The sequence below is a fragment of the Neodiprion lecontei genome, chromosome 4 (assembly GCF_021901455.1).
Source record: "Neodiprion lecontei isolate iyNeoLeco1 chromosome 4, iyNeoLeco1.1, whole genome shotgun sequence".
NCBI lineage: Eukaryota > Metazoa > Arthropoda > Insecta > Hymenoptera > Diprionidae > Neodiprion > Neodiprion lecontei.
Genome location: NC_060263.1, coordinates 34,487,580 through 34,508,589, shown reverse-complemented (window position 1 = coordinate 34,508,589; position 21,010 = coordinate 34,487,580). Strand labels below are relative to the sequence as shown.

Below are 21,010 nucleotides of genomic sequence, written 5' to 3'. Positions count from 1 at the left end.
GTTTGATAGGAGGCAGTGGTTAGCGGGGGTGGAGGGACATACCTGATCAGCGGGAATGCAGGTGGCACAGCAGTGAGCGTGGAAGAGGCTGCTGCTGCTGCGGCCAACATCACGCATGCCACTAGAGTCTCCCAGGCCACCGTAAGCCATATCGACTCGCCATTTGTTAGCTACCTTCTTATACTACTAAGTGTTGTTTGTCTGCACGTTTGTAATGCTTCATTGTTACTGCAATTTTTTCGATGCAACTAACATTCTGTAACCCAAGTATTCAGTGAAATCTGATCTGACTTTTTTTTTACCAGATACTTTATAATGTGTGTATATACTTATATTATTTTCTGGCAAATAAGACATTTAATATCTTTTAATTGTGCTATGAAAAATGGATTTTAACGCTCATAACGTTCATACAATTCTATTATCTATTACATCAATTTCGAGTAATCCAATGAGCTGGATTTCACTGCTATAAAACAACAAACTGCAACTGATCTAGTGTTATTGCATAAATAAGATTTTTAAACAATGGAATGTATCAGAGATATCATTGCTTCCATCTCATGTTGCTTCTAGATTTTTAAAACTAATAATACCGTCAAAATTTTGCTATCATTTCATATTTTATATTAAGATCGAATAAGAGTAAGCTGGTGTATTAATCTTAATATTATTGATGTCGTACAATGGCATGTCAATGCTATCCTTGTCTATCATACAGAACTTTACGGCTAAAATAATTTGAATTTTATTTTGAATGGAGCTTAAATTACATATTTTTGTGATTAAATATAGGACCTTGTATGGTATGATGAAGTTACTTTAGGTTTGCTATCTCAAATAAAAAGAAAATATCCAAAGCAATTGAAATATAAGTTTGTAAAAAAATGTGAAATTTTTGATACATTTTAAATGATTGAAATAGTAGTTTAAAATACCAACCTAATGCATTGCATTGCAACATATTGCCTAGAGGAATTTCGAATAAACTAGGTGCTATGTGACAAACTGTTTCTAATTCTACAAAATTAGGTACCTAATTGATATCTATGTTTATACCTATAGGTACAATGGTTATTGGAAAATTACGAAACAGCAGATGGGGTGTCTCTTCCAAGATCGACACTTTATAATCACTACTTACGTCATTGTTCAGACAACAAATTGGATCCTGTGAATGCAGCAAGTTTTGGAAAATTAATTCGCTCTGTATTTCTGGGACTACGTACTAGACGTTTGGGTACTCGGTAAGCGTTCGACATAAACTATTTATCAGCATATGTGATTGCACAATTCGTTTTTTTAAATGAATGGTTCTGATTTTTATTTATATATAGGGGTAACTCCAAATACCATTACTATGGTATTCGCGTCAAACCAAGTTCACCATTGATAATGCTGAATGAAGATGGAACATCTCGTCAACAGCAATCGTCAAATGCTCAAGCCAAACGATTCAAATTTGTTAATCAAAAGCAAGAATCCGCATATGACGGCAATACTCACGCCAACACAAACATTGCTTCCAATACATCTCCTCCACAGTATCATCAATATTTAGGTGAAGCAAGTGGTGCTATTCCAGAATTTCCTGAAATTGACGTCTGTCACGGCTCAACTTTACCTGATGATTGTACATTAGAAGATATTGACACATTCCGCAGTATATATAGAGAACATTGCGAGGCTTTCTTAGATGCAGTTTTGACTTTTGAATTTGCCACAGTTGAGAGTTTGTGGCGAGAGTTTTGGCGCAGTCAAGATAACAATAATGGTGACGAATGTGAGGAAGAAAAGTACCTGTCCAAGTGAGTAGTTTTTCACACATTTTTTATGTTAATTCACCGACCACTAAAGCCAGTCAAATCGAAAGATTGAAAAATCATGAAGTGCCTGATGTCAATCTTCCGGCATGTTCTATTTATTCTCATTTCATAACTGTGTGTCAAGTTTACAAACAAACAAATTTATAAAGTTATTGTTTATTTTTATAGGACTAAACTATATCAAATGTGTAAGTGCTCAGCAGTCCAGGATTTCATCAGAAGGGTTGATTATACATTTTACCAAAATCTTGTTGAAGTACTTATGCCAGATGTTCTGCGACCCATTCCCAGTACGTATTTTCTAGATTGACAATGAACAATTTTTGCCACGTTACACGTAATTCTCACAAAATATACTTTATAGTTGGTTCCTGTAATACAGTTTACCTTCAACAATCCTTTCTAACAAATTCTGTCATACAGGTTCTCTTACTCAGTCGATTAGAAACTTTGCTAAAGGTCTTGAATCTTGGTTGACTTCGGCTATGCATGATTGTCCTGAAGAGATGATGCAGATCAAGGTACACGTTATATTTGAGATCTTATTGCTAATAACATCATTTGTTACTATAATTGGAGTGACAGTTTACGGATTTAAATTAACCACTACTATCATTAAATGACTGCTAGTGATTTACTGTTGTATGAAACGCAATTTTTTTTTTTTTTGCATTTCAGCTTACAGCTGTATCAGCATTTGCACAAACCTTGCGACGATACACATCGCTCAATCATTTAGCTCAAGCTGCCCGTGCTGTACTACAGAATTCTAGTCAAATTAATCAAATGCTGGCTGATTTGAATCGCGTTGACTTTCACAATGTTCAGGAACAGGTAATTATGATTCAAATTTCACGAATTCGATATATAACCATAATAATTAATAATCACATGCACTTAAATTCAATTACTGTATATTTTTGACAGTTCATTCAGAATTGCTATAATTTCTGGTTTAATGATTTCACCATCATTGAATACTTTGTAAACAGAAGAAATAAATATGTTTAAAAATGATGAATTTTCAGGCTTCATGGGTATGCCAGTGTGATTACGCAGTTGTACAACGATTGGAAGCTGATTTCAAAGTTACACTACAGCAACAAAATTCATTGGAGCAATGGGCAGTATGGCTGAAAGGCGTTGTTACGCAAGTACTTAAACCCTATGAAGGAAAGCCGACCTTCGCTAAAGCTGCTCGTCAATTTTTACTAAAATGGTCCTTCTATAGGTAAATATTTCACTCGGAATACTGTTAATAACTAGTTCTATGAAATTCATTGGTGAAGAATGAATAAGTCTTGATACTTTACTTCCAGCTCAATGGTCATAAGAGATCTTACACTAAGAAGTGCTGCTAGTTTCGGTTCATTTCACCTGATTCGGCTTCTATACGATGAATACATGTTCTACTTGATTGAACACCAAGTAGCAGTTGCTACTGGCACAACACCTATAGCAGTAATGGGTGATGTAAGTGTCCCAAGTATAATCGAACATAAATATATTTGGCCTGGATATAACACGAACATTATTATTGCTCTCTGATTGCAGAAAAATCAAAGCTGTTCACTAATCAATGCATTTGCAGCAACATCGAATGGAGGTAATTTTGTATCATATGATTCTTTATTAGAACCGATCTACTTTATTACATGCTAATTGAGAATACATATAATAAATTAGGTGTCCCTATTACGTATGTAGACGTGGACATGGCAACGCTGCAGGTCAAACAGGTACATATGTACATAAATATGTGTTTATATAGACGTTTATTAATGTGCAATGTTCAGTAGATCCGATATTATTTGACCCCGCGTAGAAACGAAATAGTTCAGGTTTCTCGCATTTAGCTTTTCTCTCTTATGGGAGAAAAATTCATTTCTCACAGTATCTTTCTTCATATCAATTCTACTTTTATTTAGTTGATATATAGTGAGGCAGCAATGAACGATATATCAAATTATAAAATTTATATCTACTTATCTGCTGTTTTTTTTTTCATAATTTTATTCTGTTCCTGTGTCCACTGAATACCTATGATATCTACAATATAATAATATCTACAAAATCGTTCAATTCATCGTTTATGGAACATATCAGAGGGTATAGAAAGAGCATTTTATTTTAAAATATTTATTTGGTTGTTGATTGTGTGTAGCTGTTGAATATACTCTGATCTGATTATGTCAGAATACTAAAGGTTCCTAAATTTTTAAATATTGTTTCAGATACATCGAGCACCATCCAATCAAAGCGCATAAAGTTAAGCTAACTGCATATCTTTGCCTGTTAAAATGTGAGTAATTAGTTCAAAACGATATATTGAGGGGTGAAGCTAATATTAACGCGGGCAGGCCTATTATTCCATACTAGTCCGATAGATTATTATTTTATTTATTGACGAATAGTCATTGCACTATAATAATATAATGAAGTAATTAGTGACTGCATGCCCACACGAGTCCTGAAATTTCGTACACTTGCATAATAGTGCCTATTACAACTTTTTATGCAATTTAAAGATCAATTGAATATCTCCAAAAGAGGTGTAAAAACATTTTATGAACTTTTTGGTCAGCAGCAGAAAACCACGTTTCATAATGTTACTGTTTGGTACTTGGCTTTTTTCCTTCTTAATTTGTTCTATGAATTTGAGTTACACCCAGATTTTAGGCATCATATTAAATAATATAGTATAAGCGAGAAAGTACTAAGCTGGTTAAGAACTTCCTGGGATGTAACATTTTATTCTAGCTTCATTTTTACGAATGCAGTGCCGAGATTAGACATTTAGTTTTTTATAAAATGATTGAAAGTTTATTACACTGAGCTATCCGTGATTATAAATCGTTAAATTGATATGCAATACGTTTCAATACGGTTTTGTTAGCAAAATTGTATGTTTCAAACATAATTTTACCAAATGTTCCAGCATGTGATTTATGTTGTTTTATTTACACATGGGGACTCATTGAAAATAAATTCTTGTATTCTTAATTAATGAAGCAAGAAAATTCATTAAAATAATTAAAATGATAATATTTTTTTGAAAAATTCACACAAACAATACTAGATAATTTATTTTGTATGAATTGATTAAGTATGCCAGATTTTTCGATCGTGTATCAAAATACACGTAATAATGTATGCACACGTAATATTGTATCTGAAACAATATGCACAATACAAGATATTTTTTCAATCCAACTATCATATAATATTCGTTAGGTAATCACTGTTTAAAAGAGATTTCTTACGTGTGATTTGTGTGCCAGATATAAATTTATGAAAAATATTTTTTGTTTACATACCAATGATTGTGAATACCAATTATTACGCCAGTGATTACTAACAAAACATGAACCAAACATTTTAGTATTCGCATATAAATTGATTGGCTAGTTCATAATCTAGCCTATTTATCAAAGCTTGGAGAATGAACGTGCATTTTAAATATACATGTATACAGCATATCATATTTGAGTGGTTAAACTATTTTACAGGCCCGTTACAAACTCAATAGCAGTCAAGTGTCCTCATCCAATTTTTCATTCGTAACCTTTCTTTTTATTTTTAATTATACATGTGAAACCATCGTCTTATGAATTATAAATGGATGTTTAATTGAAGGCATTGTAAATATTTCATACATAGAATTCAATTTAGTTGATTCTATCTGTGTTTTTGGTACTCTACCCATTAATCGACTAACGCCAAAAAATTTGAATAGGTGTTCATTTGTAGTAAGTTCAGTTATGCATTAGATAGTACAGCAGTTTGTTGTCTTTGAATTAAAGAGGGACGCCTTAAATTTTTTTTCTCTTGACCTTTTAATAGGGTGTCCAGCGACCGTGAATTTCTGAAAAAGCGGGAATTGTACGGGAAGTTGAAATTGCTCTTGAAAATGCGGGAAACATACGGGCATTTTATATAGCAACCGGGAATTTTTTCATCAAATGGAACTTCCATAAAATTTCGGCCTGGGTCTAATAATGAGAGCCCTTACTCAACTCCTTTTAGATTACAATCATATCTTCGAAATATTATATAATAACTCATCTAGTTATATTATTAATAAATATAAGCTATGTAAGTCTTTCCTTTTTCGCGTCAATTTCCTTAACACATCTCATATACCTACAACTGCCATGGATACATGTCTTAAGCAGGGCATAGGGATGCTCAACCCTTTTTTTCGGGATATCCAACTGATTTGGAAATTTTTGTTCATCGACGAGCATATTATTTACAATAAGTATCATCCGTATTTAAAGATTACTATTTAAAACAGCTAATATTCCGTAGTTATGCAGCTCAAAATAATGTTATGAGTATCCGGGAATTTTCAGAAAATGAGCGGGAAAATACGAGACTTATACGAGAATTTTTAAGTCCTGTGTTGCTGGACACCCTGTTTAACTTAAGTTTTAACATATACAGTTTCTATAATTCAACGCCTAGGATTTTACCATTTTGAAGTATTCGAATTTCAGAACTAACGAAATGTAGCAATTCTTTGAAAAGCGATGTGACTATAAACTGATATCAATATTTTAATCAACCGTCTAATTTCTACCAGTTGTCGTGGAGTAGTTGGGTAGCTCTCTGTTGAAAACTTGAATTCAATAAAAATTATTTACTGCACAAGACATACGTATTTATAAAATACACGTAATTATTTTTCTATCATAATTTGAATATCTCAAAATCAAAGCACCGTGCTTCAATATTGTTTCTATAAACAATGGCACTGAGATTTAAACATATTGATTAACCAAAAATTGGATATTTCCCATTGCTTATCAAAAATACTTTTGTTATATGTGTATAAGAAACCATTGGTAACAATACATTGCATTCATTTTGTGTTTGTAAATTCAAGAAATGAATTTAGATGCAGATAAATAATTTTCTCGCGTGAATATAAGTTATTTACGATCCAGTTATAAGGCATTTCAGCATTATATTGTAAGCTCTACTCTGTCGTAATTTGCTACTGTCCATCATCTCACTAACATCTGTAATGCATAGGATGTAAACTTATACAGGCTGACTCTGCATTTTATCTCTTTTGTACAGAATGTGTTTGAACGTTAATCGTGACTAGGGTCGCGTGTGGAATTCGAGTTACACAAAAATATTTGCAACAATGTTAATGAGTAACTGAGTATTTCTGCAATATCGAGTTCACTGCATATTAGCAACTTAAACTACTATATTTCTGATTATTTATTATACAAAGAGAAACAGACAATGTATGAAATGTACGATTTTTTTCGTTAGGGGTTGATGTGTACACAAGGCTTGATTAAATGGACATACTGTAATAATAATAATAATACTAATAATATTAATGTAGTGCAATCAATATTGCGCACAGTAAATGCACTGTTTTTATAGACGTCGAAAATGAATGTTCCTTAATATGCAGTAAATATTTTAAGGTACTGATGGAATTAATTTCGGTTAAGTCTAAAGTCAATACTTAACGCTTTATTAAATCATCTTGATACAGGGTGTTCAAACAAAATTGTAACTGTCAACGAAAAGAAGATGTAATAGTCAAATAATCAATGTTATTCTATCTGTAATGGAATCAAAATTGATGTTGAATACCCTGTAACATTAAGAGTGTATATTGCAAGTACAGATCTCGCTTCACATATTGCATTATATCACAATTAAATGCGAGCATAATTTTAATGTAGATTATATATAAAGGCATTACGTTAACGTACTAGTCAGAATCTATACAGTAAGTCGAAAACAGGGAATGCGTATTGCATAGCTCGTCGTTTATTTGTCATGTTAGAATTAATTAATGTGCACTGAAAAATATTTCTATAATTATATTGAATGAGCTTATATGTGTAAAAGAAAAACAAAAGAAAAAAAAATTATCAACAACTAAATGTACCTAATTTAAGGATTGATGACAAGTAGGTGTTTTATGGTAATTCTTTGAGGTAATAAAATAAAAACAACAGAATTTAAGAGAAAACAAGTACCCGGTAGAGTGCTGAATATTTCGCGGCTAGTAATATTCAATTACAATATATCACTGCCGTCAACACATGATCGAACTATTCAAAGATTTTAAATCATATTGAGAATTCTAAAATGTAGTGCGGATGGATACTTATTTCTAATGATGTTAAAATATCCAATATTAATCTAAGCTCGGAGTTAATCAAGACTTTATTGATGTATTCACTAGACAAACTTTATAGCCCAAATAATTTGAAAAATCTTTTAGTGCATTATACAGCTGATATATAATGCAATATAGGTACAATAAATAGATGAATGTGAATGTTCAGATACAATGCAAAGTACACCTTGGATAGTTATAATTTTGGTCAGTGAATTATTCCACGATGTATAAAAGTGTACAAGATTCCTTAACCCTATTTTTGGGCTTTTTGAGTAACATAAAATTAAAAATATATAGTTTACAGAATTGATATCCGGGCTGATAATTTGATCATTGATATCCAGCACTCTATCCTTATACTCGTTGTATACAAATTTGAGGTTTTATATTTTTCATAAAAGCAAAGTGGCACAAGGTAAAAGTAGCTTATTTCGAACCAAATACTTCAAATGACTAGATATCTAATCAACCAAGTTTCCTATGTTGTGGAATAAAATGGCCTTAAATATTCCCAAAGATGAAAAAAATGAGAGAAAAGTAGATGATAAAAATAAAGTAACTAACAATTGCTGTCCTACTAGAGTTGGGCCAGGGAAAGTCCATTATAATAAAATTGCTTTCTTTATGACGTATAGAAGATATTTTGATACCTTTCAATTTGCACAAGAAACTAAAAATGCATTCATTACTGCTTAGATAAGATTATATGTAAGAAAAAATATAGCTCAACAACTTATGCAAATATATATACAATATATATACAATATATATATACACATGTATGTATATGTATATATTTATATAATGTGAGAAAACTTAAGGATCATATGAGGTGTGCGATTCGCAAACATTGAATTACATAATAAATATATGTTAAAAGTCATTTCTGTCCATGTTTCTTTTGCGGGTAAACACTACAGCGTGTCAATGACTTATGCATAACAAGTACGACACCAGCACTGACACTGTCATATTGAAGTTAATAGCATAGATTTGATCGCATATCCATTCAATCATCCACACAACGTTACGAGCTCCAGTTGTTAGAATTTAAACATGAGTATATAACACAGTGGTAGGAACTCTTTTATTGTAACGTCACTTGATTTATCAGAGATATTCAATTAAACTTATTATGTTTTCAACAACTAATTTATTTACAGTAAAACTTATGCACGAATATGAGGATTTGATCAAACCTTTGATTGCGTGATGATATTGCCTAGGCTCGATCCTATTTTTGGTAATAAAAAATAATTGATCACTACTATATATATGTTTAAAACTTATTTTCGTTCAAACAAGTAAGTGAAGTAAGTAAGTTCGTTCAAGTAAGTGAAGATGGCGTGAATGTCGCGAATGCCACGAATACCTAAATACCATTTGATGGAAAACATACTAATTTGTAACAATGTAATAACCAGGATTCTTCTCTTTTTAGTAACATTTATGCATACTATAGTGACTTTCTAGTCATTTATGCATACCACAGCTTACGCATGTGTATGTAATAAGGAAATGCCTGAAATAACATAACCTCATTTCTTCTTGACAATACAAGTAGCGCCGCTTTGGCTGCATTAGTGGTAACTCAATGGTTGCATCCACGATTCGCATTTAGAAAATGCATAACCATCATTTGCATTTGTCATTCCCAATTGTATTCGTGATATAAATTTGAGTTTCTGCTTCGAAATTGATAGAAACTAATACACGGAAATACGTTCTAAATATTCACCTTTAATGCTAAACCTGTTGGTTCAAGGTCAGTACGTGTCTACGTTACGTCTTGTGTTTTTTTTTCCAACCATATTACTATCGCTTATTACCACTCTCTTGAGTCTGTGATTGCTTAAATTTCTCAGATTACGTACATAATTGATAAAAATCAAAGACGGCTAATAAATCATTCTCAGTAATCGTCAAAGTCTGCCGTGAAATAGTACATCTCATTTTCGCCCAAGTATGTATTCTACAACTCGAAAAGAGGTTATGGCATTGCGCAATATGGACCCTTTAAAATCACATGTTTATTCACTAGATCATTAAAAATTTCTCGTCTTCTGAGTGTATGTAGTTTTCATTCGCATTACGAAAACACTCAGAATTGATCGTGCCTGTCTATGTACATATTTTTACAATGGAGTTGCCTTTGTAATATGAAAATCTTTCCACCAAATGAGAAGATTGTTGACCCATTTAAAATTAATCAAGACCTACGGTCACATAGACTCATTGTCACGCTAGTTTTCACAATTTTCACCGACGTGTAAAACAGAAACGTGAAACTTATAAAATATTACTTATATATATATATAGATTAAAGATATGTGGTCAAGTGAAGGTACAAGTATTTAAGCAAATTCAATTTCCATAGTATTTTCATTTTAGTGAGACTAGTAAATGATATGAAGCAAAAAATATATATATATATATTTTTTGCTTCATATCATTTACTAGTCTCACTAAAATGAAAATACTATGGAAATTGAATTTGCTTAAATACTTGTACCTTCACTTGACCACATATCTGCATGCTTCAAAATATAACAAATGTGATAACTTTCTATTGACGCAGTAACATAATGCTAATCATGATTTTGTTTTTACTGACCATATCTTTAATCTATATTTGAGTATTAAGAGGTTGATTCAAATCAATGTATAAATGATAATATGAAATTATGCAGTTTAACTAATTACCAGATATGTTTTTGATTACATAGTTTGAAGCAATAATGTCACAACAAGATGAAACTAAAGAGCCTCTAATTGGGGATTTTAAGAGGCAAAACTTACTACAAATGACAGAAGATGAGCATCTCACTATGATGAACGAAAGGGGTGATCACAATCCGAACCCTGTTCAGAAGAAACATGCATTGACCGAGGCCTTCCTTATAGGAGAATCTGGCAGTCAATCTGCTTCTCAAGATGACGTGATACCACAGTCGTCCTCTGTTTCAATTCCTGATGATAAAACTCATGAAACTGATCAAGATACTGGCGATAAACGTATACGCACAGAATCACCTGATAGTGAAATAGTTGTTATCGATGATAACGGTGAACATAGTTAGTGTAACTTCTTTTAAATTCTATATCAAGATTTGACATCCTCTGTGACAGACACGAGACGACACGATACGTAATGCATCATATTTTGGCATAGATCTGCAGTCACGTTGTATTAGTATTTTTTATATAATCAGTTGAATGCAAGAACTGCAGTCTTGGTCTAGTATTTTTACTAAATAGCACGCAAATAACACTTTAGCTCTTAAATACTTATTGTTTACACTTCACATGATCTTCATGTCAAGATTAATATAAATAATCTTTCCATCTTAAAAATTACACGAGTTGTAATTTTTACACAGTTACCAATCTCAATAGCTAGCACTTGAAATTAGAATAGTAATGATGCAGTTTGATAACTGCACGATTTTAACATTTTGTATATTGGAAAGCAGTTAAATACCCAATTTCTAAAAATCGGGCAGTAAATCAGATTGATTAGTTATATATCGAGATTTGATGTGCTTTCTAACTGTGCAATATATAAGTCACTTCGGGTACCTGATTTCTTATTGCATTTGTATGGCTTCATAGAGGTATATAACAGACAGCTAATAGGATAATGAAATCAATGCTGAACTACACACATAATTTCTATTCTACACAGCACTTATCATAACGTGTACCGTAATAGATCTAATCATGCCGTCTTACTATAGAAAGATACGTAAATATAAAAAATTTCAAGGTGTGCCAATATGTGTATCCCGTACTCAAAATTCAACTGGAGACTGTTTGTGGTTTCATGATGTTTTCTAATATTGAAACGTTACGTTTGATTTGTTACTAAAGTTTTTTGCATGAATTTACTTTATTGATTGCAGAAAGCATCGGATCCGGTCCAGAATATGACGTCGATGCTGGAGTATCTACACACAATACTGATGATAAGGAATATGATACTTCTATTGATAATAACTTACCAGAGACAGTAACGTTACTTACAGCGTCTAGTGGAAGCAAATTGTATCTAGTGGGAACAGCCCATTTCAGTACGGAAAGTCAAAATGATGTTGCCAAAGTAATTAATAATATTTATTGAGTATTGAGAAATACATTATTATGTATTGATGACATTTATATTGGCACAGATGATTCAGGCCGTTCAACCTCATATAGTCATGGTCGAACTCTGTAAAGCTAGGGTCAATATTTTACAACTTGACGAAAAGACAATACTTGAGGAGGCGCAGAAACTTAGTTTTGGTATGTATGAAATATTTAATTGTATCCTATTATTACCTTTTTTCCTGTCATATAAATGAAACCTGCATACTTCTATTCACTGAAAGAGTGAATAAACAATGCCTCAAAACTTATCGTTTCAACTGACAAGATGGTCACCGTTCACTTTCAGAAAATATCCGCAATACAATTCAACAAAATGGGCTTTTCAATGGACTGATGTACATTCTTTTGTTGAACATGTCTGCTCGTCTTACTAAGGAGCTTGGAATGGCTCCTGGTGGAGAATTTCGTCGAGCTTTTGCTGAGGTACAGAGACTATCGTTATAAGAAAACAAGAAACTTCACAGTCTTTGTTCTATCATAAAGATATCACTAATGATTTTTTATTGCATTCCACCAGGCAAAGAATGTACCAAACTGTTTGGTACATATGGGTGATCGGCCAATCAATATAACTATTCAGAGAGCACTGAGCTCACTGTCTTGGTGGCAGACTCTGAAACTTGGATGGCATTTATTGGCATCAACAGGACCAATAAGTAAGGAAGAAGTTGAACGTTGTAAACGCCGAGATTTATTGGAAGAGATGCTTGCTGAGATAACTGGGGAGTTTCCGATACTAGGCGAGGTCTTTGTCAAGGAACGGGATCTCTACCTGACACACTCACTTCAACTCGCATGTCTCCCACAACGCACTGCAACCAGCTTCATGCCAGTTAGAGTAGTAGGTGTTGTTGGAATCGGACATGTATCTGGAATTGTGAAACACTGGGGCAAAGTGAAGACGTCAGAAATTCCACCTATTTTAAGGTCAGTCAATTTTCGAAATACAAAACTTTTAAACATTCCTTGATCAGCACTGCGAACATTTCTTTTTACGCTCTGATTCAATCTGAGACTTGACCAAAAATATCAAGTTCAAAAATTATATTTTGATTTATTGTAATTTTCTGTTACTTTTATTCTTACAGAATACCTCCACCATCACTGTCAAGCAAAGTTTTACGTTTCACTGTGAAAGCTTCATTTGTTGGTGCAATTATTTTCATAGGATATAAGATTATTCCAATGCCATCTGGCGAAACTATTCAATCACTCAAGTCATCAGTCGGAGGCTTTTGGAAGGTTAGTGCTACCCGATAAACAAACTCTGTTGTCGTTCACCTACCATTTATTAACGCATTTTTATCTCAACCAAATATTTTTCTTTCTTTTAATTTCCGTGCTGCTTTCTTCTGAAGTATCTATTGAGTTGCTTCAAATTTGTTGACTCAAATTTATTATAACGATGGAAGCGAAAGGTTGTGAAGATCTGTACGAACATGTACAGGCAGATATTATTTACATAGTCAAAAACATACCTGGGCCAGGTGTAGATCTTGAAGAGTTTGAATCTGAATTTTCAAGCGGTTGCATGTGTGATCAGATGTGTGTGGAAAATTGTTCCTGCACTCGTTTTTCTATCAATTACGTAAACGACTGTATTTTAGATGAAAAAATATCAGGTCCCGTTGTTGAGTGCAATGAACATTGTAAGTGCCGCAATAATTGCGGAAACAGACTAGTACAATATGGTCCGTTGGATTGTTTAGTAGTGTCACAGACAGAACTGAAGGGTTACGGTTTGAAAACTATGAAAATAATTAAAAAGGGACAATTCATATGTGAATATGCTGGCGAGGTAATAGGAATAGAGGAGGCAAAATGTAGAATAGAAACAAACAAACGTGGGAAATCAATGAATTATGTTTTGACTGTTTCCGAGCATTTAATTCATCGAACTATAAAAACTTATATTGATCCAAAGTTTTTTGGAAACATCGGCCGATATTGCAACCATAGCTGTGAACCTAATGCTACCCTCGTGCCAGTTAGAATAGAAGGAATAGTGCCTAGATTATGTTTATTTGCGTCAAGTGATATAGGAGAAGGTGAAGAAATTACCTTCAATTACGCGGGGGAAGAAGCAAATTCCGTCCACAATCTTAGTGATACGCCCTGCCTTTGCGGTTCTTCTAACTGCGTTCGTTATTTACCACATCACCCAATTATGTGAGAATGGATCACTACATAAAAATCGTTCAATAAGGAAAGCAGGAGAATTAGTGAAACATTGTACAGTAACTTGTACACCCTTAATAGGAATATATTCTCAATCGTTATACATTTGTTTAAAGTTTCGCAAATATCTTGATAACATTTTTACGTTGCTTTTCTCACAAATTGAATTATGCAATTTGGGATACCTGTCAATACGTGAAATAAAATACTGTCAAATTAAAAAAAAAATAACCATCTTTTGGTAGTTAATAATACTTTTTTTTTCAAGATTATGACTTCTAAAATTGAGATGTGAGCAATTCAACCAAGTTTGTACAGTTAATAGCTTTATAGATCTTGATGGAATTAGTTAAAGGTATCATCGAGCTTGGATCATTCGAAATATATTAACAATTTCAGTTTGTAAACTGGAACAAATGTTTGCTTACATTTAAAACTTTGAAGACAGGGCGCGGGAATGCGGCAACTTTGCTTGTCTCTCGCATTAACTTAATCTGCTAGTTGGAGTAATGAATGAAAAATTATGGAAAGATAAAAAACATGTTATTTACGAAATAAATCACAACTAATATTTAAAAAGTTGAGGAATCTTGAAGATGATCCTGAATTCGGGGGGGATTAGAGAACTCAGTGAAGACTGAAGACACAAGACAAATATATAATAAAATTAATAAAAAAGAAATATAATATAAGAAAAAGTATTTAAAACTCTAAATATGATAATCATGTTATGAGCCATTATACATGATTTCGAGTAGACTAAATTCGTGAATTCTCTTTTTAGCTACTTACCAATAATATTTTCACAATAATGCTTGCAAATTCTTCAAACGACAACTAAGCGAACTTCCGATTAGCTATTGCAAATACAAAGTATTGAGAGCAATCGTCGCTGTAGAAATAAATATATGCTTGGGAAGGGGATAGTCAAGATTTTTTATAATTTATATTGTTGCCTGTTAAGTCAAACAATGTACATGTTAATCACTCAACATTGTATCAATAAAATACATAAATTATTCATTTTTCCGTCACAAATAATTAATGTAGATAGTAACAAAATATTGTACATGTTGGTTCGTATAATCCCATATTAATTTCTTTGAAAGTTAAGAAATCTTACAACCAGTTCAATTGGAGAATTTTCTTTATCCAGATTCCACTTGATTGATATTTTTATTGCATCTCAATAGAGTCAGTAAATTGAAACCTATTGATATGTGTAAATGGATATAATAAATATTCATTATATTTTTGGAATTGTCTTGGGTTTGTTAGTGGCTTTATGTTATATTAATAATTACTGATAGTTGCACACAGGCAATGAATTGGTAACCTCTGCAGTCATAATTCGGAAAGGTAAATAAAGGTGATATATAAATGGTATTGCCATATCGTGAACTCAGATACATTAATAGTATTGCCAGTTAAAAAGTAATATTGCATACCGAATGATTGTGGTGTCAGTTCAATATAAAAAAAAGGCCAATCTAAAACCATGCCTTCAATCATGTACACTACGTCACCTCACAAATTGTCAGCTAGTGATGTTGATATTTTTGCAATAAATACAATAAGAGTTATTTTCAGCATCAACTACAAGTGAGTATTAACATAATGAATGCATAAATAAAAGTAGAAATCTTTGTGAAATGCAGAGAATTTGAATCAGACGTTGTTGTTGTCGTGTACATCACATAGTTGTCTCCAGCATAACCTCTTGATCCAAGCCCTGTTATTCTATAAGTTGCACCGCTTTCAGGATAATTAGTGAGCTCATCATCTGACAAACCCTTTTTCGCGGTGGTTACATATAATTCATCCAATTCTTGTCCACCCCAAGCTAATGATGTCACTTTTGAAGAGTTGAGTGGAATAGACATCAGTAATGATCCGTTTGTAGGGTTCACAACTATCACCTATTCAATTATATCCCACGAATTATGTGCAAATTTATAAGACAAATCATTGACAGACTGAGAATTCTGTAGTTATTCGATATTTCATCGTTGACGCGATATTTCAGATATTTTTACCTGGTATCCACCATAGCATGCTAGCCAAAGATTTCCATCAGTATCAATTGTAAACCCATCACTGGTACCATTTATTGCTTGTTCGGTAAAATTGAATAAGTGTTGTCGGTTGCCTAAACAAGTTCTCAGATTTATTACTTGAATCTAAAACTGCAAGTTTTTTAGGACACGTAGATAATTGACGGGGATCCCAACTTACTCAATGGATTGTCAGCAGTTGCATTGAAGTCAAAGGAATCAATGGTATTATCACCAGTGTCTGTGTAATACATAATAGTTCCATCCGCAGACCATGCTAAACCGTTTGAAATCAAAAGATCTTCTAATTGTGTTGTGATTGAGCTATATGGTGTTACTCGATATAATTTCCCAGTTCTCTCTGTTATTACATCAGCCGTAACCTCTGGCCCCATAGTTCCTGTAAATAAATGATAATTTCGAATTATTGAATTGCTAAGAGGAATCGGTGAGCTGTGGAATTAATCAATTCACAATCACATATCCGCAAATCTTCTGCATGCCAATTACAAAGTAGAAATGCACATTATTTTTTAGAGATGTTGTTGGTTCAAATAAGAGTCAGGAGAAAACAAGCAAAATCTTATAAAAATGATTCTCGACTTTGTCACATAAAATAACTTGACACCAACATTTCTATACAGAATTACATGGTTACCTGCCCAAAGTGTTCCAGAGCGGTCCACTTTTGCATCATTAAATCTAGAACCATCTGAATCTTGTACTGCGCTATAAATAATTGATGATTCTGGCGTTGAATCCTGCTGTCCATCCCATATAACATGTCTTATATCTAATTCTGTTGAAATTAAGAATTCATCTGTTGTTCCTGCTATCGGTATGATAAAAGTTACCGCCCCACCATCTAAAAAAAAAAAACAAATAAACCACATCGTTAGGGTAGCCTTGATTGTTGACGTAATCTATTAGAAATCTGAAATCAGCCAATAAATCAATATTTTTCAACTCGCATTGGTTGAGTTTCCTTCACACCTACGATAGTAATTTGTATTTGCCCATTCCTTCCATCATAAGATATCATTTAATCAGTGTACTGCAATTATTGCTATCAATCCTGTTATCTTTCCACTAAACAGACATCGATAAGCGAGATTAATCAGTTTCTCACATCAAAAAATAAGCACCATTATAACATTTACATGATTTTGCAAACTAATTTTTTATTTCGTAAATACCTGGTATGACCATTCAAGCCTTCTTTAATTTAATGTCTCGTGTTTCCTATCAAAATATGGTGAAGCTTACTATGTCATTCCATCTTGTCTACTGAAACTGACCATTCCCAACATTTAAGACATTATGATTTTGTTTTAGTCATGAATAATGCATATAATTAAAATGCTTGTGGCTTTAACTAAACTGTTAATAGGTATTAACAATATGTTGATTGTGATTTTGATAATGCGCTTGATTACAGGAAATAATTCATTTACGAATGAACTATTTCGTATCTGACTGCACAGATTAATTTCATTTTGCAAAACCATAAATTGAATATTGTCACTTCTATTAAATTTTACTTGCTAATGTTTATGGATCTAAATTTTATCAAAATATCTTACCAAGTGTAGTATAGTTGTGAACACCAGTTGAAGGATCGTAAACATGAATGGTTGAGTTAGTAATATCTACGAAGTATAATAATTGAGTCAATGCATTCCAATGTGGGCCTTCGCCCAACAGAAGAGGCTCAGTAATTTGTTCCACTTCGTAGCCCCATGATGGACTCAACAAACACAGCACCATACACAATCTAAGCATTGTTTGCAAAATTTCAAAGCCGGTCCAAAATTCACTGTAAAAATCATTAATCCCATTGTAAATTTTAATTATTATTTTCTGTTTAATGAAACTGTATTCTAAAGTTCAGTTATAGATAAAAAAATTTTCTAAAAATGCAAGTTGCCGAGAATATAATAAAGAATTTTACTTACATTTATGTCAATAAATTTTCTGCTCGAATTAGAAATAATATAACATGAACCTAGACGTCAAGAGCAATAAATGAACCAGAGTTGTGAATTTACTATCAGCAGCACATTCGACCTCATTGGTTGCGAACGGGATCCTGAACAGCAGAAACTCTTTAGAATTTGATTTGTAAATGTACTTATATATGAACCTGTCAGAGTTAAGATGACAATCAAACCTATATCTTAATTAACTTTGTTTTCTTGTGTTTTCTTACTGCTATCACAGATATAAATTAATCCTAAGTACTCTCCATATGACCAGATACGTCGAGTTTCAATAAAATATCGTAAACACTTATGATATACACTCGTGATTTCTATCTATGCGCGTTGATGTTAAAATTTAAATATCTTGTAACTCTCAGGAGTTATTAGAGAATATAGCTGGGTTCGTTAAGCCGAAAGAAGTGATCAAACAGTTCTAATTAAGTCAAGCTAGGAAAATGATTTTATTGACGATACGTGTTTACGGTTTAAAGTTTGAAACATGGATTAGATTTCATCTATTGTAACAATATTACAGATTAGTAAAGTATAATTTAGCTTCAAAACGATTCTTGGCAAAATAATTTCTCTACAATAAATTAGATGTTATTTAATTGGTATACAGCGAACAGAAGTGACACGCAAAAAAAGTATTAATATTCAATATTCGGCAACATGAAAAAACAGTATTTTAAAAATGACGTAAACAGTGGCTGTAACTAAGTATTAAGCAGCAGTAAAAGACACGTAGTTATTGACATTTTAATGAAATGGATACTTTATAAATGGTCAGTTTTGAAAATAAGAGACTTAGCTATCGTGGGTGATTATGCCTTATCCATTTCTTTGGTTCAGAGGTGTGATATAAAAATAATTGATGTGTAATTTCCAATATTTCACGGACATGTTAATGAGTCGGATGTGGGATCAAAACGATGTCGTCCTTATTACATGAGATCATCTGATTCATTCCATGGGATTACAGTACGTAGCATGAATCTTGATATTTGCCCTTGGTGAATGAATTGGACAAGCATTAACTCATAAACTGTATATGAACTAGTGCTAATTTGTAATTAATTTGAGCAATATGATAAACATAAAATTGCACTCTCCAGACAAGCATGGAATGATATGGACTCAAGTACCGTCAAAAATTGTTTCTCTGAATTTTTATTAACATATTAACGATAAGATATATAATACAAGTATGAGTGATAACAGAAATGATATACTATTTTGTGTATGTACAGTAGTCTATCCTGACTGGGTTGCTGTAGTCTGCTGGTTACTATCCTCACGACTGTATCTCCAGCGCCACCAAGCCACCTTCATTCTGTCCCAAATGTTGTCTAAAGAATCCATTGCTGGCCTAACGTCTAGCAGTGCAAATGTATATTTTTCATCAACGTCTCCGCCATCGTAATAATCAATTACGTATCTCACATCTTTCCCACATCGGTCCACAATCCAATCGTGGCGATCGAAAGGTAGTTCATACCTTCAACAAAATACGTAATATGATATTATTACTACACATTATATGAGGCTGAAATGAATTAAGAATAATTATGGATATTTCTTTCAACATACCCCATCCAGTGGCGAATTCGAGCACGTGGAGAATATTTGGTTGCATTGCCACCAAAGCTTCGCAATCTGGGATTACCGCATTCCCTAGCATGAAGTGCTTCCCACTTGAGTACCTCTTGCCAAGCCTGCTCATTATTAGCATTGTGAATCTTGATTATGTCATCCATATCTTTTGGTGCCAAGTCGTCATTTTTCCAGCGCCAACCTTTTCTCAACATGGCATTCCAGAACATCTGTTGAGATGGGTACACCCAGAAACTACCTTCATCACTTGCCTTTGGGATTGAAGATACTTGCCTCTCTGTGGGCAGTGGGAAAGGCTGATCGGGTGCAGGCTGCTGATTACCCGCAGGCATCTGGTATTGAGATGATATTTTACTTAGTCAATCATTCATTTGTTATGATAAACAATGGAACAATAGTTTGTGCTAAGATAACAGCGTTCTATCAAACAATCACGTGTGCATTAAGATTTTGTAATATCAAGGTTGTCGAAGAATAATCCGATGTTTTCTTCACGTTCAAACTGGAGTTTTCTTTTTTCAGTTAACATGCAACACATTAATATTTTGCTTATAATGAGAACTTTGGATTACAAACCAAATATGTGAAACAATAAAACAATATTCATTCTAAATTATTCCCTCATTTAGATTTCAATGAAATGTACAATTTTTTGGTGAGCACAAAATCATTAAAGAAGAATGAAAGATGGGAATGATAATAGTATAGGGCCATTGCAATCACAGCTCACTTACTACAAATAGACTGATTTTTTACATAGAGAAGAAAACACTCGGAGTCGTTTTTCCTATCTTTGATCATAGCGACTATGACTGCACTAACCATATTAAGAGGATTAATGTCACCATCTGCAACATTAGCTATGGGACATTCACTGACAATTTTAGTCGACTGTTCAGGTTTAGGCTTATGCATGGGGCATTCCGGAGGAGGCTCGCCTTCAAAGGTCTTGTGAACATGTGGCTTGGATTTAACATGAGGCTCTTGCAATACTGGTGATATCACTTCCGTAGCTGCGACCGAGGCTGATGTAAGTGTATTACCCAT

General features: G+C 33.0%; 4 protein-coding genes and 1 long non-coding RNA gene across 14 annotated transcripts in view; 2 read left to right on the top strand and 3 right to left on the bottom strand.

Annotated features, from left to right (window-relative positions):
- Positions 1–8,869, top strand: part of LOC107218718 (DNA-binding protein RFX2) — an 18,640-nt gene extending 9,771 nt beyond the window's left edge. For 3 of the 4 annotated variants that reach the window (XM_046739112.1, XM_046739109.1, XM_046739111.1), the window contains exons 9-19: positions 10–165; positions 1,066–1,247; positions 1,338–1,808; positions 1,995–2,116; positions 2,250–2,347; positions 2,505–2,660; positions 2,855–3,057; positions 3,146–3,299; positions 3,381–3,432; positions 3,513–3,565; positions 4,061–8,869. In XM_046739112.1, the coding sequence (XP_046595068.1) occupies positions 10–165; positions 1,066–1,247; positions 1,338–1,808; positions 1,995–2,116; positions 2,250–2,347; positions 2,505–2,660; positions 2,855–3,057; positions 3,146–3,299; positions 3,381–3,432; positions 3,513–3,565; positions 4,061–4,093 (1,680 nt within the window). In that variant the 3' untranslated portion in view covers positions 4,094–8,869. The remainder of the gene's footprint in view (positions 1–9; positions 166–1,065; positions 1,248–1,337; positions 1,809–1,994; positions 2,117–2,249; positions 2,348–2,504; positions 2,661–2,854; positions 3,058–3,145; positions 3,300–3,380; positions 3,433–3,512; positions 3,566–4,060) is intronic. The other variant, XM_046739110.1, reaches the window with a different exon arrangement.
- On the bottom strand, positions 1,998–9,329 carry LOC124294246. Its single transcript, XR_006904196.1, has 3 exons — positions 9,186–9,329; positions 2,214–2,324; positions 1,998–2,127 (listed from the first exon to the last, which is right to left on the bottom strand). It is a non-coding gene; the product is annotated as an uncharacterized LOC124294246 (long non-coding RNA).
- On the top strand, positions 9,299–20,272 carry LOC107218719 (traB domain-containing protein). 6 transcript variants are annotated; one of them, XM_046739114.1, is made up of 8 exons: positions 9,299–9,399; positions 10,713–11,061; positions 11,889–12,085; positions 12,156–12,270; positions 12,422–12,558; positions 12,653–13,062; positions 13,224–13,377; positions 20,138–20,272. In XM_046739114.1, exons 1-8 carry the CDS (start codon positions 9,337–9,339, stop codon positions 20,177–20,179), a joined length of 1,467 nt encoding a protein of 488 aa, XP_046595070.1. In that variant the 5' UTR covers positions 9,299–9,336; the 3' UTR covers positions 20,180–20,272. The 6 variants fall into 6 exon arrangements, with proteins under 6 accessions (XP_046595070.1, XP_046595072.1, XP_046595071.1 ...); XM_046739116.1 differs by lacking the exon at positions 20,138–20,272 and adding an exon at positions 19,600–19,802; XM_046739115.1 differs by lacking the exon at positions 20,138–20,272 and adding an exon at positions 16,515–17,339.
- On the bottom strand, positions 14,583–18,149 carry LOC107218710 (regucalcin). 2 transcript variants are annotated; one of them, XM_015656678.2, is made up of 5 exons: positions 17,951–18,149; positions 17,026–17,232; positions 16,549–16,767; positions 16,350–16,462; positions 14,583–16,232 (listed from the first exon to the last, which is right to left on the bottom strand). In XM_015656678.2, the coding sequence occupies exons 1-5, from the start codon at positions 18,147–18,149 to the stop codon at positions 15,906–15,908; spliced, it is 1,065 nt and encodes a 354-aa protein (XP_015512164.1). In that variant the 3' UTR covers positions 14,583–15,905. The 2 variants fall into 2 exon arrangements, with proteins under 2 accessions (XP_015512164.1, XP_046595073.1); XM_046739117.1 differs by lacking the exon at positions 17,951–18,149 and adding an exon at positions 17,564–17,633.
- On the bottom strand, positions 19,504–21,010 carry LOC107218708 (holocytochrome c-type synthase). Its single transcript, XM_015656675.2, has 3 exons — positions 20,786–21,010; positions 19,940–20,295; positions 19,504–19,847 (listed from the first exon to the last, which is right to left on the bottom strand). The coding sequence occupies exons 1-3, from the start codon at positions 21,008–21,010 to the stop codon at positions 19,604–19,606; spliced, it is 825 nt and encodes a 274-aa protein (XP_015512161.1). The 3' UTR covers positions 19,504–19,603.

What these genes read in the sequence shown, in the direction of transcription:
- LOC107218719 (XM_046739113.1), top strand. Translation starts at nt 9,337, where the DNA reads ATGTCGCGAATGCCACGAATACCTAAATACCATTTGATGGAAAACATA. An exon ending in ACATACTAATTTGTAACAAT is followed by an intron (nt 9,400 to 10,712) that starts GTAATAACCAGG and finishes TTGATTACATAG; the next exon opens with TTTGAAGCAATAATGTCACA. An exon ending in TTCGTCGAGCTTTTGCTGAG is followed by an intron (nt 12,559 to 12,652) that starts GTACAGAGACTA and finishes GCATTCCACCAG; the next exon opens with GCAAAGAATGTACCAAACTG.
- LOC107218710 (XM_015656678.2), bottom strand. Translation starts at nt 18,149, where the DNA reads ATGCTTAGATTGTGTATGGTGCTGTGTTTGTTGAGTCCATCATGGGGC. An exon ending in AACTGCTGACAATCCATTGA is followed by an intron (nt 16,463 to 16,548) that starts GTAAGTTGGGAT and finishes GAACTTGTTTAG; the next exon opens with GCAACCGACAACACTTATTC. An exon ending in CATGCTATGGTGGATACCAG is followed by an intron (nt 16,233 to 16,349) that starts GTAAAAATATCT and finishes ATAATTGAATAG; the next exon opens with GTGATAGTTGTGAACCCTAC.
- LOC107218708 (XM_015656675.2), bottom strand. Translation starts at nt 21,010, where the DNA reads ATGGGTAATACACTTACATCAGCCTCGGTCGCAGCTACGGAAGTGATA. An exon ending in ACATTAATCCTCTTAATATG is followed by an intron (nt 20,296 to 20,785) that starts GTTAGTGCAGTC and finishes TCTCAATACCAG; the next exon opens with ATGCCTGCGGGTAATCAGCA. An exon ending in CGAATTCGCCACTGGATGGG is followed by an intron (nt 19,848 to 19,939) that starts GTATGTTGAAAG and finishes ATTTTGTTGAAG; the next exon opens with GTATGAACTACCTTTCGATC.